The 17,739-nt window shown below is 31.0% G+C and overlaps 1 protein-coding gene across 15 annotated transcripts in view; it reads left to right on the top strand.

Annotated features, from left to right (window-relative positions):
• LOC129958288 (uncharacterized) overlaps nt 1–17,739 on the top strand; it is an 82,659-nt gene that overhangs the window by 51,040 nt on the left and 13,880 nt on the right. For 3 of the 15 annotated variants that reach the window (XM_056070656.1, XM_056070642.1, XM_056070651.1), the window contains 5 exons: nt 9,645–9,938; nt 15,247–15,336; nt 15,962–16,051; nt 16,884–16,976; nt 17,638–17,727. In XM_056070656.1, the coding sequence (XP_055926631.1) occupies nt 9,824–9,938; nt 15,247–15,336; nt 15,962–16,051; nt 16,884–16,976; nt 17,638–17,727 (478 nt within the window). In that variant the 5' untranslated portion in view covers nt 9,645–9,823. Of the gene's footprint in view, nt 1–108; nt 285–3,198; nt 3,438–7,801; nt 8,327–8,347; nt 8,889–9,644; nt 9,939–15,246; nt 15,337–15,961; nt 16,052–16,883; nt 16,977–17,637; nt 17,728–17,739 lie in introns of those variants that run through there. The other 12 variants (XM_056070647.1, XM_056070650.1, XM_056070649.1 and 9 more) reach the window with 12 other exon arrangements.

The following is a 17,739-nucleotide window of genomic DNA, read 5'->3' as shown; positions in this document are numbered from 1 at the left end:
CTTTGGGATGGAGGTATTAACGGCGTTTATTACTGTATTAACGACATTTTGTACTGTTTCCTAAATGTCTGTAGTATTGACATTACTCTCTGTGATATCTGCCAATAGGGACAATGCAGTCCAGTCTACCCAATGGAATAGAAAAGACAAAGAGTCGTACCCCCCGTATCAGCATGGGGACCATAATAAAGAAATGGTTGCTATTATATAAATATTCGCTAACTGCCAAGGTCAGCAGTGGCAAAAGTTCAGGGGAAGATATGGCCTGATCAAGACTATGGAAGGTATGTGTGAATTCATGGAAGTACGTTTTCTCATCATTATTGAACAAGCAGAGACAGTTATTAGAAATAAACTGTTTCATCTGTCGCCTCTAATAATTTATACTGTCTGAACCCCACAAGATATTATGTCTTTTACAATCGACGAGCGTAATAAAAGGCTTAGGAAGCTGTTCCACTAGTTTGACGGACCAGCTTCTTAATGAATATTATGTTACCGACTGTGACGCTGATGACATTCTGAATCAATTAAAATAGATATTGTTTCAAATGTTTCATCTTTTTAAGAAATGCATTTGAAGATCTTGTTGACGGACCATCTTCCTAAGCCTTTCTCTAGATCTTTATTATTGACGAATGGCATCATAAGGCGGTGAGTAAATGATATAGACTGTGGACAAAGTTTTTGAATAAGCTTGTATGGCCACAGCCTGCAGAGAATATGTATTTCAGAAGTTGCTCTCGGATATAAATTTGATAGAATGATATAGAAATCTCCTGAATTACGATCCTAGAGTCTGCATCTTTCTGAACACAATTATAATCATATAGTTTTGAAAAGAATGTTTGGTATCATGAAGGTTTTTTGAACACCCAGGCAAATGGGATGAAATTAATTTAAAATGGTTTTGATGTTATGAAACTTGAACCAATACTGTGACAACACCAAGAAAAGAAGATGCTTATTAAGAAATTCTAGTTGCAGGAGAAAAATTAAGGGCAGTGGTTAGAGTTTCTGATACTTTGCAACTTATCTCAAATTCATTCTCATCCTCAGAAGGATGGATTTTGAAATCAGGACTATTTGGTATACTAGCAAAACTGGACTATATCTTGACTAGTAAGTCCCAAAGCAACCGAATTCTCAGTAACTGATTTTTTCAACTGCGAAGAAATATCTATCTCCGTCAGTCTACTCTTTTCAAGCTTTAGCTTTTGTGATTTGTCCGATTTTGAATTTTGTTTAGTTTTTATCAGGCGTCTTAGTGTCAGTAGTATTACCTATATACTTTTCGATATTGGAATCAGATGAATGTTTTGGAGATATTTTATGGGTGGAATTTTTAGCATAGTTTTCGAGTACCTACAACACTGACAGTTAATGCATCTCAGACAGTTCGGTATGTATGATCTGATTGAAAGCTTAATGTAAGTTGCATGTATGCCGTCCGGCAATTTAGGTGACATAAATCTGAGGACCTGATGTTTAGTTTCAAGGGTTTGTCCATCTCGTTGGATGGTAATGCGACCGACATGTGTAACACCTTGGTATTTTGAATTCTTAGTAATTAAATCTATAGGGAGGTCCAACATCTCACCACAACCATAACACTTTTTGAAGTGTTTAATGACAGGTAAATATTAAAGGTTGCCAGAATCTTTAGTTTTTGTATTTGCTGGGCTTGCTTTTGAAAATTAATATCTACTAACAAGTCACCAGAACGCATTTTGCGAATGTACATTACGTCACCAATTGTGATTCTGATAACCTTCTGATTTTTTTTTTTTTTTTTTTTTTTGAAAAAGGAGATACTACTTCAAATGTCTCGTCTTTCTCCGAAAAACGTTTCAAGAATTTAATATCGACCAAAATAACTGTCAGTGTTAAAAGATTAAGGAACAATTCGTTGCCCACTGAAAGGACCCTTGTTGCAAGGTGAAATATGATTTAATTGGAGATTCGGGCCCGACGGCACCACCCACTATGGAGCCTAACAAAGGAAGTCAGCCATTGGCTCCAGACATTCCCAGCTTTGGCGCTTAACTTAATGCTTGCTGGAATTTATTCGTTCAAAGTCATCGCCGGGAACAATTGCCACTCTTGATGCAAAAAAATGACCCCTTCACTTTATCCCTGTCAGATTAACCACTCAGGTGGCTAGCTGCCGACTAGTTAATTATCGTGCATCACCCATCCAATGGATTGCCATTCACAGTCAACACGTGGAGTTACGGGCTGTTCATGAGAAACAAGAAGCAGACAAAGCGGCGACAGCTTCTTATAGAGAGATTATTCGTTTCCCGTCAAGGGATGAAAGTTAAAGTAGAAAATGAAACGCTTAGGGGAGATAAATTGAAGAGAGTAAAGGTTCCCGGGGAACTTCGGGATTGGGACACCCGTACTCACCAATAGAAGAGGAAGAAAGCTACCGAATACAAAAAAGAAGGCGACCTATTAGTTATAAAAGGATTTATTTGATGTAGGACTGTAATAAGATTAAATTCCTTAGATCCTTTAAGGTTACTAAAAGCTAAGGACAGATATGAGATAGAAAAAAGTGGTATCATGAAAGACCAAGCATTATCACTACATAAGTTGATTTTATGAAATCATTTTCGACCCATTGAATCCCGATATTAAGTATCACTCTTTATTATTTTTTCTTTATATATTCTTTTAACGTCTAATTATTATTATATAGTGTAGTTCGTTTTAAACTTTTTTTTCAAATTATTTTTCAGGTCAATATCTGAAAATCATCATTCTATTTCTTTAACAATTATTTAGCTACAAAGATATTAGTTAGTGAAATAGTTTCTTGAACGCTTTATCATGTATATTTTTTTCTTTTTCCTGAAGGTATAATATAATTTTTTGTTTATATAAAAAGGTATAATATAATTTGTTCGTAAAGTTTTCTCATTATTTAAATCCATTGTGTAATAGCCCTTAAACTCCCTTGAATTGCTAAATTTAAGTTACATTAGATTTCCTGGGATGGGGTTATTTCGTTAGATTTGGGCACATACTATATATATATATATATATATATATATATATATATATATATATATATATATATATATATATATATATATATATTGTTTTATTTTCTTTGTTATATTTTTACTTGTGTTTTTCTCTTTTATTTGTAAGTAATTTTATATATATATAATATGTAACATAATTTTACAGATGCGGGGCCGAAAAGAAGACAAATTGGGAGCTTAACATCTACTTATTTTACTACGGGAAGGCATGATTCGTACAAGGGGACAACAAATAAAACGCTTCTATTTACATCGCGACTCAAGAGGGTTTTTTCCTAAGTGATTTTACTAAGAGATTCGCTTAGGAATTTCTTTACACGTATCGATTCGAATATCTTTGAAGAATGGCTCAACTTTAGGGATTTTTATCCCTTCCCTCGGAATGTAAGAAGTAAATTAATCATTAATTTTTTAGAACGTGTGTTAGAAATAATTAAAAAAAGGGGATTTGGATCAGGAAAATAGAGAAAACTTTTGAGTAAAGTGATATGAATAAAGTAAATTAGGATATAAATTAAATTAAGAAATATCATCTCTCTTTCATATACACACAGTGGAATCTCATTGAATGAGCATAATTCCTTCCCTAATCTTACTCGTATTGCGAAACTATCGTTAAAGGAAACAATTCTTTTCAGAGAAATCTCGGTAAAATAAAACAACACGTTCCATTCTAAAAACATTACTCAAAGAAATTTGTAATAACATAATTTATAGTACATATTTCTTTTTGCAAAAAATTCTCTAAAAACTATTTGTCTACGCTTGAAAATCTGGCGAAAATGAGACACAGCATTATCATTACATGAGTTTATAGCAGGAAGAGCTACTCCCTTATCAGAGTGGTGATTCTTAACATACAATGCAACAATTTCCTATGCTTTCAGCGTGTCCCTTATATCATTGGAAGGTTGTTGCATTTATAATTTCTTCTTCTTTGGACCGCTTCGCAGCTTTTTGCTGTGATACAGAATGCATCTCCAAAACGTTTTCGGTAAATCTGATTATGCTCTTCTATCAGCTCATCGATTTTGTTAATATTCACCTCTATCTCCAAAATCTCTTCGAGTAAGGCATAGCCACTTGCTAAAACCCGTTGGAGTCGCGTTCGACAACGCTATACGGCCCAAACTTCTTCCATGTAGATATAAGGGATTTCTTCAAACAAATGCTCAATATAGGCTGATACTGCAAGCGACATCATGGTATCTCCTCGCCACTCATTCTGCGAATTATCGCTCGTTAAGCGAATCACTTTTTTACATTTTATTTTGCTCGCTATGTGAATCACTCGTTATGCGAGATGCTCGTTAAATGAGGCTTGACTGTATATATAGCATGATTTCGGCAGATGCATGACCAAAAGAAAGATACTTTTGGGATCAAACTGCAATTTATTTTACCACGGGAACCATAATTTGTACAAGGAGACGAAAGGCGGAACACGTCTGTTCGCATCAGAACACAAGAGAAAAAAAGAAATTTCCCCCACCAATGATTTTACTAAGAGATTCTGATAGGGTTTTCTTTGACGATTTAGGAAAGGGAACCTTAGGTATATTTGAAAGGAATGCATAGGAATTATGGACTTTATCCCTTTACTCAGAGCGTGAGAAATTTCAATAACCATCAATTTTTTAGAGCTCGTGTTAGAAATCATTAAATAAAAAGTAGGATTTGGATCAGGAAATAGAAAATTATAGAATAAAATAACATGAGACAATTTAAGATAAAATTTAGGAATTTAATTAAAATTTAAATTAAATAAATAAATAAGAAATACCCTTACATATATAAACTTTCGCACAAAGATTATATGAATGTTGGAGATTAAATGAAATCAGATATTTCTTTGTACAGATAACTAAGGGTGCCAGACATATGAAGGAGAGAATCAAAGTATTATCAATTGTGCTAGTCATGTCTTTTCGTGATGTTTCGCCATCAAAAAATAATTGTAAATGATTAAAAAATATCTGGAATTTCTTGGAAGTAAAGATAATTTTTTTTTCATCTTATTTAATACTTCTGAACAGGAATACTTTATAAGTACCTAGATGCAAGTAATATTAGTTATGAATTAGTGTTCACGTTAAACAGCCAGTTCTTATAATTATATTTAATGAAATTTTTATTTATGAATAGAGAACAATAGTTAATATTGTCATTTTAATGAATTCCTGTCCTGAGTTCCAATCTCTTTTAAAATAATAATTCTTAACGTTTTATTTAGATTATCAATAGCATTACTTCAAGAAGAATTATATAAAGATTATTCTTGCATTTTAAAATTTTAAATAATTAAATTTAAAATAATTTTCGTTTTCTTATATTCTTTACTCAATTTTAAAAGCAATTATTTTTTATTATTTTCTCATCTGGGTTTTTCCAATTAGTTTTTCGATTTTTTTTAATTTTTTTTTTTTGTATTCACTTGGCAGTCTCCTTTTCTTTATTTTACTTTTTTTCAGAGTGAAAGCCACATACATTCAGATACTGAATTAAAGAATGAAAAAAAATCTGTCTAACATGTAATGATAAAATTATTCCACAGCTTGTTCAATAAGACTGGGAAAATGATTTCATTATTATTAATTTTGAATTATCTCGTAACTTTTCAAAGGCATCTTTAAAAAAAATTAAGAAGAAAAGAAAAAGATGCTGTAGCTGCTCTACATGGAAAGTGTAGATGTACTGTTACTGATGATGATATCAAGCATGGAAACATTCAGCACACTATTCGTTTGAGAATTCAAATTTCCTTATTGGAATTACTTTCTTCCGCTTCTGAACCAGGAAAGCACTGTTACTATCCTCTTTGCGTCAATTTTGCTCTTGCCTGTGATGTTATTTATTATAACGTTTCCAATATATATTGGAAGGTAGCACAGCCTGTAGCACAATATTGTACTACATTGAAGAGCCAGAAAAACTGATATAGCAGGTTGTATGTAAATAATGGAGGTGTTCAACCAATCAGCGTAACGCGTTGCGGTTGACAGTGCGTATATAAGACGACAGGTGTCTGAGGAAGCTATTACATTGATTCTTGTTGTTGTAATAGAAGGCTATCAAGATTTAAGTGATTTTCGACTGGGACTAATAGTCGGCGCATAAGAGATGGGGCACAGCATTTCCGACGTAGCAATAAAATTTGGATTTTCGAGCACGACCGTTTCAAGGGTGTATCGCGAATATCTGGTTTCCAGTAAACTTTAAATCTCCGACAGCGGTGCAGCCGGAAAAAGAACTTGACAGAACGGGATCATCGACAGCTGAAAAGAATCGTTGCACGAGATAGACATTCAGCACTTCCTCAAATTGCTGCGGATTTGAATGCAGGCCCATCAACAAGCGTCAATGAACGCACTGTGCAACGTACCCTAATTGATATGGGCTTTCGCAGCCGCAGACCATCTCGTGTACCATTGTTGACTCAGCGGCACAAAGCTTTGCGCCTTGCCTGGGCTCGCCAACACCGTCATGGGACTCTTAATAATTGGAAAAACGTTGTCTGACTTGACGAGTCACGCTTCTAATTGTATCGGGCGGATGGCCGCGCACGAGTGTTGAGAAAACCCCATGAATCCATGGATCCCTCATGCCTGCAAGGAATTGTTCAAGCTGGTGGAGGCTCTGTGATGGTATGGGGCTTGTGCATTTGGCATGAAATGGGACCGTTGATATATCTAGACTCGTCCATGACAGGTCAGCGGCACGTTAACATCCTTTCTGACCATTTGAATCCATTCATGTCCTGTGTTCATTCCGGCGGACGGGGACAATTCCAACAGGTTAATGCTCCACCCCACAGGTCTACAGTAGCTACCGAGTGGCTTGAAGAGCACTCTTCTGAATTTCGTTCCCTCTCTTGGCCACCTAATTCCCCTGACAAGAACATTATCGAGCATGTTTGAGATGTTTTGCAACGTGCTGTCCTTAGAAGATTTTCACCACCTCGCACTCCCATGGCTTTGTGAACTGCCCTGCAGGAATCATGGTGTGAATTGTCTACAGAATATCTTCACAAATTAGTTGAATCCATGCCACGCCGTGTAGCGGCGCTTCTGCGGGCATTTTCTAATGGGGCATTTCTGGCACTTCAGTGTATACTATATAATATTATTTAATATTATACAATATTGCGAATATCGTTTATATCATAAAATATTGTACAATATATGTGTGCTACTAGGTATCAATATCGATAGTATTTTACATTGTAACGTATAAAGTAAACGTATTTTCAAAACATAATAGTTTTAGCTTAGTAGAATTGTGTACTGACTACATATTATCAGCAAAAAAGGATATGAATAATTTAAAATATGTTTGACAATAGCGAATAACTTTTAAACCTTTATAGTGTATCTATTCGAGATCACTTCTTCTTTCGTTAAAGCACAAATTGCTAATATGTTGCCAACAAGAAAATTCATAATACAACATCCAGTCTTTTTCCGGTTGTATTCTATAGTTACCATCTTCAAAAATGTATAAATGTAATTTTCAACTTATTTACTTCATTCTAATTTCTTATAGTTTCAAAAACTTCGAAGTTATTTCATTCTTGCATCTGTGTGTATTATTTAAGGTATTCCTTTCAAGAAGGAAATGATAGGGCGTGTTTAGAAATAATAAGAGATCCACAGCGCTAAGTACTTTATGTAAATTTAGCAGGCCTCAATGCGTTCAAATAAATTCTCAGTGAAATTACTTGCTGTAATTATTTGACAATTCTCTCACAGGGCAAAAACTTCTTTGACATGTTCTATTCTGGGTTGCTGACAGAGACTTGGCTCTGGAATTTGAAGATTACGGGTTCGAAGCAAGACCAAAGTGTCGCCGTATGTGCTGCAAGTTAAAATTACCATCAGCAGGCAAAAATTTTCATGTTTAGTAGAGTAGAAGAATAGAGAATGGAGGGCCTAACAATTTTTGTTTAACCTCAAAGAGGAACTTTAATAATAAACTGAGTCTTAAATGGGCGATTAAAAGCCTTATCACTAACCTTTTTGTTTATAATGATTAGTTTATTTAGCACAATTGTAGGTTTCGTTTTTTTCTTTTATTTGTTCAAATATGAAAAGTTGTAGCTTTGATATGATTAACCATTAATTCAATTTTTCAGATGACGCATCGTAACTATGCAATGGAATGAAATACGAAACTGAACGATGCGGAAATTATTAATATTATGCCGTCCACACATCTAATCGGGATTCTTTTGTTTGGCGCCGGTAGGACTGGTTCCAATCGCATAAAATAAATAAGTAATTAAAAATAGCAATTGTCATAAAATAAATAATAAATAATTAAAATGAAATAAAAAAAATAAAAAAAAATTATAAAATAAATAAAAATTGGCGGACACCAACATAGTGCCGCCTGTATTCACCCGATAATTTTCGTGAGACATCAACATGGTATCGCCGGACGGCATAATGTTAAGATTAATTTAGAATATAAATAATCTTTTTTGCATCTTTGGGCGATAAAAAAAAATAAAAAGCTTTATTACTAACCTTTTAGTTTATGCTGATTTCTTTATTTATCATAATTGTAGGTTCCGTTTTTTTTCTCCTATGTGTCCAAATATGAAAAGTTGTAGCTTTGATATGATTAATCATTAATTCAATTTTTCAGATGACCCATTGTAACTATGCAAAGGAATGAAATACGAAACTGAACGATGCGGAAATTATTATTATGCCGTCCGCACGTCTAATCGGGATTCTTTTGTTTGGTGCCGGTAGGACTTGTTCCGATCATTTCGTCTTCGCCGGCGGTTTTTCGAGGTTTTTGGGAGATTATAGATTTTCATAAAATAAATAAGTAATTAAAAATAATAATTGTCATACAATAAATAATAAATAATTAAAATGAAAGAAATAAAAAATTTATAAAATAAATAAAAATTGGCGGACACCAACATAGTGCCGCCAGTATTTGCCCGATAATTTTCGTGAGACATCAACATGGTGTCGCCGGACGGCATAATGTTATGGAGAAAAATATTTTTTTCTTCCGCAAAGTAACATTTCCTCTATTTATAAGCAACTCCACTGCGCAGGTGAATTGAAATAACTAATTGCCGAAATTTGCAAAGATGGCCTATGTACCACCTGCAATATAGGCTGCATTACAATAAGCCGCATGTAGCTGTCCCTTTTTCTAAGAAAAAAGGAAAGTTCAAAAGTTCTCTTTCTTGTTACGCCGCATCAACATTAGAACTCTTATCTCAGTGTGATGCAATAAAAGTATAATATTCCAAAGATTAAAAACAACAAATCATTGTTCGAAGAATAAATTTAGCGCATGTCATGATAATTTTATAAGTTAATTAGTCTTTTATGTAATGTTTTTATTTTTGTTAAACAAGTGTAATATGTTTAATAACACTCTTTGAGCAATATTTCCGTAATAATTATTTTCAATTATGTGCATGTATTTTACATTTGATCGAAAATAATGAAAATAGAGACTTATGCACTTTCAGGAACTTTGTTCATTCCATAGCTCTTGTATTATTGTCTCTTTTGAAGATTGTAATTAAAAGGAAAATGATCAGAAATTAATTTCTTTATTTAGGTCGTTCTTCAGTCATAGAAAGACTGATTCCCTGGGTAATACCGAGTCGCCTTGGATGCAATGAAGAAAGGATGTAAGTCTCACTGTTGAATTGCGTTTTACCTGTGTGGTCTGTCTGGGTTCTTTTGATTGGCTGAGATTTGGAGGCGAGTTTAGAAGAATAAACGCAGAAGTTAGGAATGGATAACCACATCATTGTTTCAAACAATGAGGCTATCATCCTAAGTGAAGAAGGTTTTCAGGATATAGAAATGTCTAACGGATTCTTCTTCGAGACAGGCACTGAATGCACAGGTAAATTTTTTTTTATCGTAAGTTTTTTTTCATAAACCCCATGCAACATAATTTTTTTTCAGCAAAAGTCGGGAAAAGGCAATGAAATGAGTTAATTTGAACGTTTTTAATTCAAAATTGTCAATGATTCGATTCCTTTTTTCCCTCCTTGAATTTCATATTTACATATAGAACCTCCGTGTACTTGGAAATATCAATTTTCAAATTTTCTTTTATCAAATTAATAATTACTGATTTTACTATTGATCAATTACGGCTCTAAAACTTGATTAACACTCAGTTTCAGAACGTATGAATAAAAAAAAAAAAACTCTTTGATTTTTCGAACGTATAGCTAGAGCATTTTCTAATAAGCTAGCCTTGAAAATTATATTTTGTCCACTCTAACTTTGACTATTTTCTGGCGTCTTGAAATCCTTATTATGAAAATAAAATCGAAATTCAAAAGCAAGTACAAACTAAATTCTTATATCATTTACTGAAAAACTTGCTATTTTTAATATATCATTACAGATTTACATCTACTAATTTTCAATGTATTTTTCATTATTTTTAAGATTCATTTATACAACTCTTAAATTCTTAACATGTTTTTCATTTTTTCAAAACAATCTTATAGAATTCGATGTATTTTTGAATTTTTCTTAACTATGGTGATATTTTTAAAGTTAAGGGATTTACAGTTTTTGAAATCTTAATGCGTTTTTTAACGTTTGATCAACTCTTAAATTCCTAATACGTTTTCTTAACTTTTATGGTTCATTACTTGTTGCTTTCATTATTTTTGTTTTGTTTTCATTTTGTGCCCTGCACTGTACATGTGCCATGAACCGTATTTTTTTTCTCTGTAGAATTCACTTTATTTAAATTAAATATTGTCTCTAATTCGAATTTATTTTAGTTAATTTGATGTCGAAACAAAAATTGTGTCATACTTTAATTGATTTCGAAAATTAACTCTACAATGCATGATTTTTTAATTCCAGCTAAAAAATATATATATTTCGTTTTTATAACAGTGTAGATAAATAAAAAAAAAAATACTTAAAACCTAAATTATATGTTTTATTATGTTTTTTATAATAAACTAACTGTGCCAATTGGCTACTTTTTGTGCCTATTTGTTAACTTTTCAAATGCTGTATAAATATTTTAAAATTTTTTTATTACCTTTTATAGAATATATTTATTATATATTACTTTTATATATTTATTATTTTATGTTTTACAATAAGATATGTTGAAACCTTCAAAATATAATACTGTGAGATTTAGGTATAATATCAACATAAAGTTTTTAATATAATTTAAATTTTGTCATGTCTTTTAATAATTTTATTAATATATTTGCCCCTAATTATTCAAAATTAGCTGAAATGGAATCAAAATTGGTAATCCCTCAATTGTAAATAATTAAACATTATAGAGTTCATTATGAGTTCCGAATAATTATGGGCGTTTCTATTATTTTCGAAAAATTGAGGTAAACTTTTTGTCGAAAATGAATGACTGTTAAAAATATATTTAAAAGAAATTGGTTTAAGCCAGCACAAAAATCAACTCCAACAGTTTTTTTCAAAACATGTTTGTATTGATGTTTGTTTTTAGCATGGTTTGCTTTGCTTGGAGATTTTTATCTTTTTTTTTCTAAAAGTGATATTTAGCTTATCACCGGCTTTTTAAATTTTATTTTACATTTAGCAAATCATATCTTTGGAATACTGAGAAAAAAAGTTTCTGGTTAGCAAAAATGGCTGATATAGATAAGGAGAAAAAAAGTTAAACTTTGTCCATTATCCTGTCTTCTTTTCTGTTTTTCGCATTTGAAATAAAAATATAAATACTAAAATCCAATAGGTAATATTTAAGCTAAAATATAACGGCATTAACAACGTTTCTTTTTAAAAGCAGTAAAACGAAAATCATATGGTTATAATTTTTTGCCTGGAGCAAACTAGGCTAGTAATTTTTGTTTGTTTGTTTATCTGAGAAACTGCTGTAATAATTTTTTCACCTTCTGAAACCATAGTTCGTCCTTTTATCTGATTTTTTAGTATTTCGAAGCAAAAAATAATGTGCCAAGCCTTCTTCATAATTTGAAGTATTTCATTAAAAGTCTCAAATTGAATTTGGTATATTTGTAACATAACGGATAATGTAAAACAGGCTCGTAATTTTTTTGTTTGTTTATCTGAGAAATTGCTGTTTTCACCCTATGGATATCTTTTCTCAGAATTTTAAGAGGAAATATGTAATATGAGCCATGGGGTAAAGATTTCTGTAATAATAAATAGTTCAAATTGTGATCACTAGAGGACACTTTTTAAAAATTCTTTATACAAACTAGTGAAATCTATAAAGAAATTTGCAGTCAGAGCCCGAAAATCATTCTGAGTGACTTTGTCATTGCTAATTATGCCCTTATAGAAGAATTTTTTTTTAATATATAGAATATGAGATATTTTTTAAAGATTTTTTTTCTGTATTTCTTATTGTCATATTTATTTTTGATGAACTCCTGATAAAGCTGCATAGTTAAAATTAAATCTTGATGAAGCCTTAGAAAAGAAAAAAGGATTATCCAAAGAAACTGAAGTAAAAATTTTCTCTCTGTTGACCTACATAATGCATCTTACTCCAAAGGACTCCCTGCTGGCATACATCACGGGATGCTCCACCCTTCTTTTGGAAGTCGAAAGGGCAACAAAGTACGCTCAAAGCACTACAAAAAGGGTATTGGGACTCATCCGTATGATATTTCCGTACGGGACATAAACGTCCAATAAATTAGTCGTAGCTCATTGAAAAAAGGGGGTCGGGTGTGGTTAGTTTAGGCTTGTTAAAACTGCTGCTATCTGTTAGCAAGAAAATGTATTGGTATTTTAACTAAATTTTGATGCTTAAACATATGAAAAAAGCTTATGTCCGTTTGTCTATGGGTGTATGTGCTGGGTCTGTACGACCAGACGGTTTGACTTATGCGTATCAAGTATAGCAAATATATACTTTGGAAGGTAGAATTGTGATTTTCGGAGCGATTTTTTTTCTCAGTTTTGAAGTAGAATTTTAATTAAACAAAATTAAGCGCAATATTGGCGTTTCTTCGCAATATATTTATAAAATTTTATCGTAGAAAAATAGCTTTTCAGCATCATAAAATTCAAAGAAATTATGTTTTTAATGTTACCGAATTTTTTAACATATATTTTTTTCTTTCTATATTTAATAATTTTTTTTGAAATATTTTAAATGTATTTTGCAACAATATATTTCATTGTTGAAAAGAAACTCAAAACCTTTGGCAATGCTGTTTTACTAATATTTCATCTTGGAGCTTTCAGCAGCAGATTTCGATTATGGTTTAATAAATTAGTGCAAGAAAAAGAAAATTAAAGTTGAATTCAGCAAACATCTCTTACAGATTTTCGCAGCAGCAAACGCTCAGTTAGCGAAATATTAATATATTTCTGTATCAGTAAGCTCTCTCTTTTTATGAACTTTGTACTATATACATAATATTCACTATAATATTTCATACACAAAATGAAAAATTATTTAGCGAAAAACTAATTTATCCTAATCAGAATACACTTAAAAAAATGCAATAACTTTGAGGTTAAATCTGTGATGATAGTCAGAAAAGTTTAAATTTGTAATAGCACTTCTACTCTGGAAACTGATTTTTTTTAAAACTGATATAACATTCCCATCCTATGGAAAAATAAAATCCGTACTTGGAATTTTTCTAACTACTTATGTTATTTCAAGATTATTCCTTTTGTAACTATCCCCTCCACACAAATCATTCCAATATCACTAACCTCATTTAATTGTATTTAAAACTTTAATAACTAATTTTTTACGATCCCATATTTAAATAACGTATATTTCAGTGTTCGAACTTCTTGAATTAAACAAATGAATCAATAAGAAAACTGTTGAAATCAAAACCTTTGAATTATTGAAAATCGTTATTTTTATATAAAGAAATAAATTTACTATCTAAAATATAGAAATGATTATTGTTCCGGAGTAGATACAATATTTATATTAGAAGTAATATCATTCGTTCTTGATTCTTATCATACATTTTTGAATAAATTCATTAAAAAGCAATTCATTTTTCATAAAAGACAAAGTGAAAAGTATTCAGATTGTATTAAAACGCATTAAATGATTTTAAAAACTTGTCATGTATTCAAAATTATATTAAGCATCATGTTAAATTTGGCCAAATCTGGTACTTTGTGATAATGTTTAAAATGTTGTAACCGCATCTAAAATTGATTTTTATCAATAAGAACTGGCTTGCAAACAAGATCACTGATTGACAATTTTGTGACCGGTGAGGACATGTCCCGTACGGAAAAGCCATACAACCGCCCCCAACACCACACATTCTAAGTTTATCTAGCATCAGCCAGTAGTAATTTCTTTATATCATTGCTAGGTTAAGCTTTAGAGAGAAAAAAAAGCACTGTTCAAGGTCTTAAGTTCTATTATTTTATAATTTAAAAATTGTTCAAAATTATAAATAAAGAATATTTTGGCTGTCTTAAAAAATAATTTGCAATTACTTACTATATATATGAATTACTTTTTAATTTTAATTTTAAATAGTTCTAAGTGCAAAATACCAAAATCAATTAAAGAAAAGTGACGTTGAAATGTAATAATAAATAAAATTCCGTAGTAGATTTCAATACGAAAATAACAAATTTTAAAACATAGATCATTAAGAATTACTTTCGCTTTTGGTTCCTCATATATCTTTACAAAGGAAATAATACCTTTCAATGCAAATCGTTTTCTATTTATAGAAATGAATAAAAACCCTTCCAATAGTACAGCAGATTAATGGAATAACAATGAAAAATGATAGGTGTAATAAATTTGAATTGATGTCACACGACGATATCGGTAACTGAGTCAAATTCTTATTGAATCTTCTATATCCAACAAGTCAGAAATGAAACATTTTCTTTAATTGGAAAGTCGAAACATTTTTACTCGCAAATAAAATTTGTTATGGCCTAATTTATTCTTTGTCACGTAAAATTCTCTTTTTTCTTTGAAGATAGTATTTGAAATAGACGTCACTTTTTTTAAAGATTTCTTTACCCTCTATGATATTCCTTCTTTCCGAGTATTCTGAAAGGCGTGAATTTGAATTTTAAGAAAGATAATTGTTGTGCAATGATAAATTTTCTTTAAAATATATTTATAAGTCAAATTTCTCAACATGCCATTTTATCCAAATTATTTGGAGAAACGAATTACCTTTAGTCGCCGCATTTTCTTTTTGTAGCTAATAGAAATCAGGGAATCGACCAAGCGCTCCACTATTGTCCCCCTCGAGAAGATGAAAATGACGCGGACACGTATCATCAGCACTTTGGTATGTCGTAAAGTAATGTTGAAATGTAATAATAACTAAAATACCGTAGTAGATTTCAATACGAAAATACAGCATTTTAAAACACTTGGTTCCTTATGCATGTATACAAAGGATATAATAACTTTCATTACAAATCATTTTCTATTTATAGAAATAATTGAAAATTCTTCCATTAGTACAGCAGATTAATGTATTAACAATGGAAAATGATAGGTGTAATAAATTTGAATTGATGTCACATGACTGATAATAATTCTAGTTGAATCTTCCATATCAAAAAAGTCAGAAATGAAGCATTTACTTTAATTTGAATGTCACAACATATTTAGACACAAATAAAATTTGTTATGGATTATTTTATTCTGTATCATGTAAAATTCTGTCTTTTTTTAAGATAGTATTTTAAATAGAAGTCACTTTTTTTAAAGATTTCTTTACCGTCTATGATATTCCTTCTTTCCGAGTATTCTAAAAGGGTTGAGTTTGAATTTTAAGAAAGATAATTGTTATGCAATGAGAAATTCTTTTTAAAATATATTTATAAGTCAAATTTTTGAGCATGCCATTTTATCCAAATTATTTAGAGAAAGGAATTACATTTAATTCCTGCATTTTCTTTTTGTAGCTAATAGACATCAGAGAATCGACCAAGCGTTGCACCGTTGTCCCCCCAGAGAAGATGAAAATGACCCGCTCTTGCCTCATCAGTACTTTGGTATGTTGTAAAGTAATGTTGAAATTTAATAATAACTGATATTCTGCTGTAGATTTCAATACGGAAATAAGAAATTTTAAAACACAGATGATTGTCAATTAGTTCCGTTTCGGTTCCTTATATATCTGTACAAAGTAAGTAATAACTTTCAATGGAAATCGTTTACTATTTATATAAATAATTGAAAAATTCTTCCATTAGTATAGGAGATAAATGCATTAACAATGGAAAATGATAGGTGTAATGAATTTGAATTGATGTCACATGACGATGACGATAACTGAGTATTATTCTCTTTGAATCTTCCATATGCAACAAATCAGAAATGAAATGATAGGTGCAATAAATTTGAATTGATGTCACATGACGATAACGGTAACTAAGTCTAATTCTCTTTGAATCTTTCAGATCCTACAAATCCGAAATGAAATGATAGGTGTAATAAATTTGAATTGATGTCACATGACGATAACGAGAACTGAGTCTAATTTTTGTTGAACTTCCATATCCAACAAGTCAGAAATGAAACATTTGCTTTATTTGAAAGTCACAACATATTTATACACATATAAAGTTTGTTCTTTATTCTCTGTCGCGTAAAGATCTCTTTTTTCTTTTAAGATAGTATTGGAAATACAAGTCATTTTTTTATTTACCCTCTATGACATTCCTTCTTTCCGAATATACTGCAAGGGTTGAGTTTGAATTTTAAGAAAGATAATTGTTATGCAATGAGAAATTCTTTTAAAATATATTTATAAGTCAAATTTATTCATTTTAACGAAATTATTTAGAGAAATGAATTACATTTAATTGCTGCATTATCTTTTAGTAGCTAATAGACATCAGAGTATCGACCAAGCGCTACACTGTTGTCCCCCTCGAGAAGACGAACATGGCCCGGACTCGCCTCATCAGTACTTTGGTATGTTCTAAAGTAATTGTGAAATGTAATAATAACTGAAATTCCGTTGTAGATTTCAATACGAAAATAAGAAATTTTAAAACATGGATGATTGTGAATTAGTTTCGTTTTCGGTTAGTTTTATATATATATATATACAAAATAAATACTAGCTTTCAATGCAAATCGTTTTCTATTTACAGAAATAATTAAAAACCCATCCATTAGAACAGCAGATTAATGGATTAACAATGGAAAATGATAGGTTAATAAATTTGAAGTGATGTCACATGACTGAGTCTACTTCTTGTTGAATCTTCCATATCGAAGAAGTCAGAAATGAAACATTTGCTTTAATTTGAAAGTCACAACATATTTAGACACAAATAAATAAAATTTTGTTATGGACTACTTTATTCCCTCTTCTGTAAAATTCTCTCTTTTTTTTAAGATAATAATTGAAATAGAAGTCACTTTTTTTAAAGATTTCTTTACCCTCTATGATATTCCTTTTTTCCGAGTATTCCGAAAGACTTGAATATGAATTTTAAGAAAGATAATTGTTGTGCAATGATAAATTCTTTTTAAAATATATTTATAAGTCAAATTTTTGAGCATGCTATTTTATCCAAATTATTTAGAGAAATGAATTACCTTTAATTACTGCATTTTCTCTTTGTAGCTAATAGACATCAGAGAATCGACCAAACGTTCCACCGTTGTCCCCCTACGGAATACGAAAATGATCCGACCTTGCCTCATCAGTACTTTGGTATGTTGTAAA

The sequence above is a fragment of the Argiope bruennichi genome, chromosome X1 (assembly GCF_947563725.1).
Source record: "Argiope bruennichi chromosome X1, qqArgBrue1.1, whole genome shotgun sequence".
In the NCBI taxonomy this organism is placed as follows: domain Eukaryota; kingdom Metazoa; phylum Arthropoda; class Arachnida; order Araneae; family Araneidae; genus Argiope; species Argiope bruennichi.
Note: the sequence above shows the minus strand (reverse complement) of the source record. Positions and strands in the feature narration are given on the sequence as shown.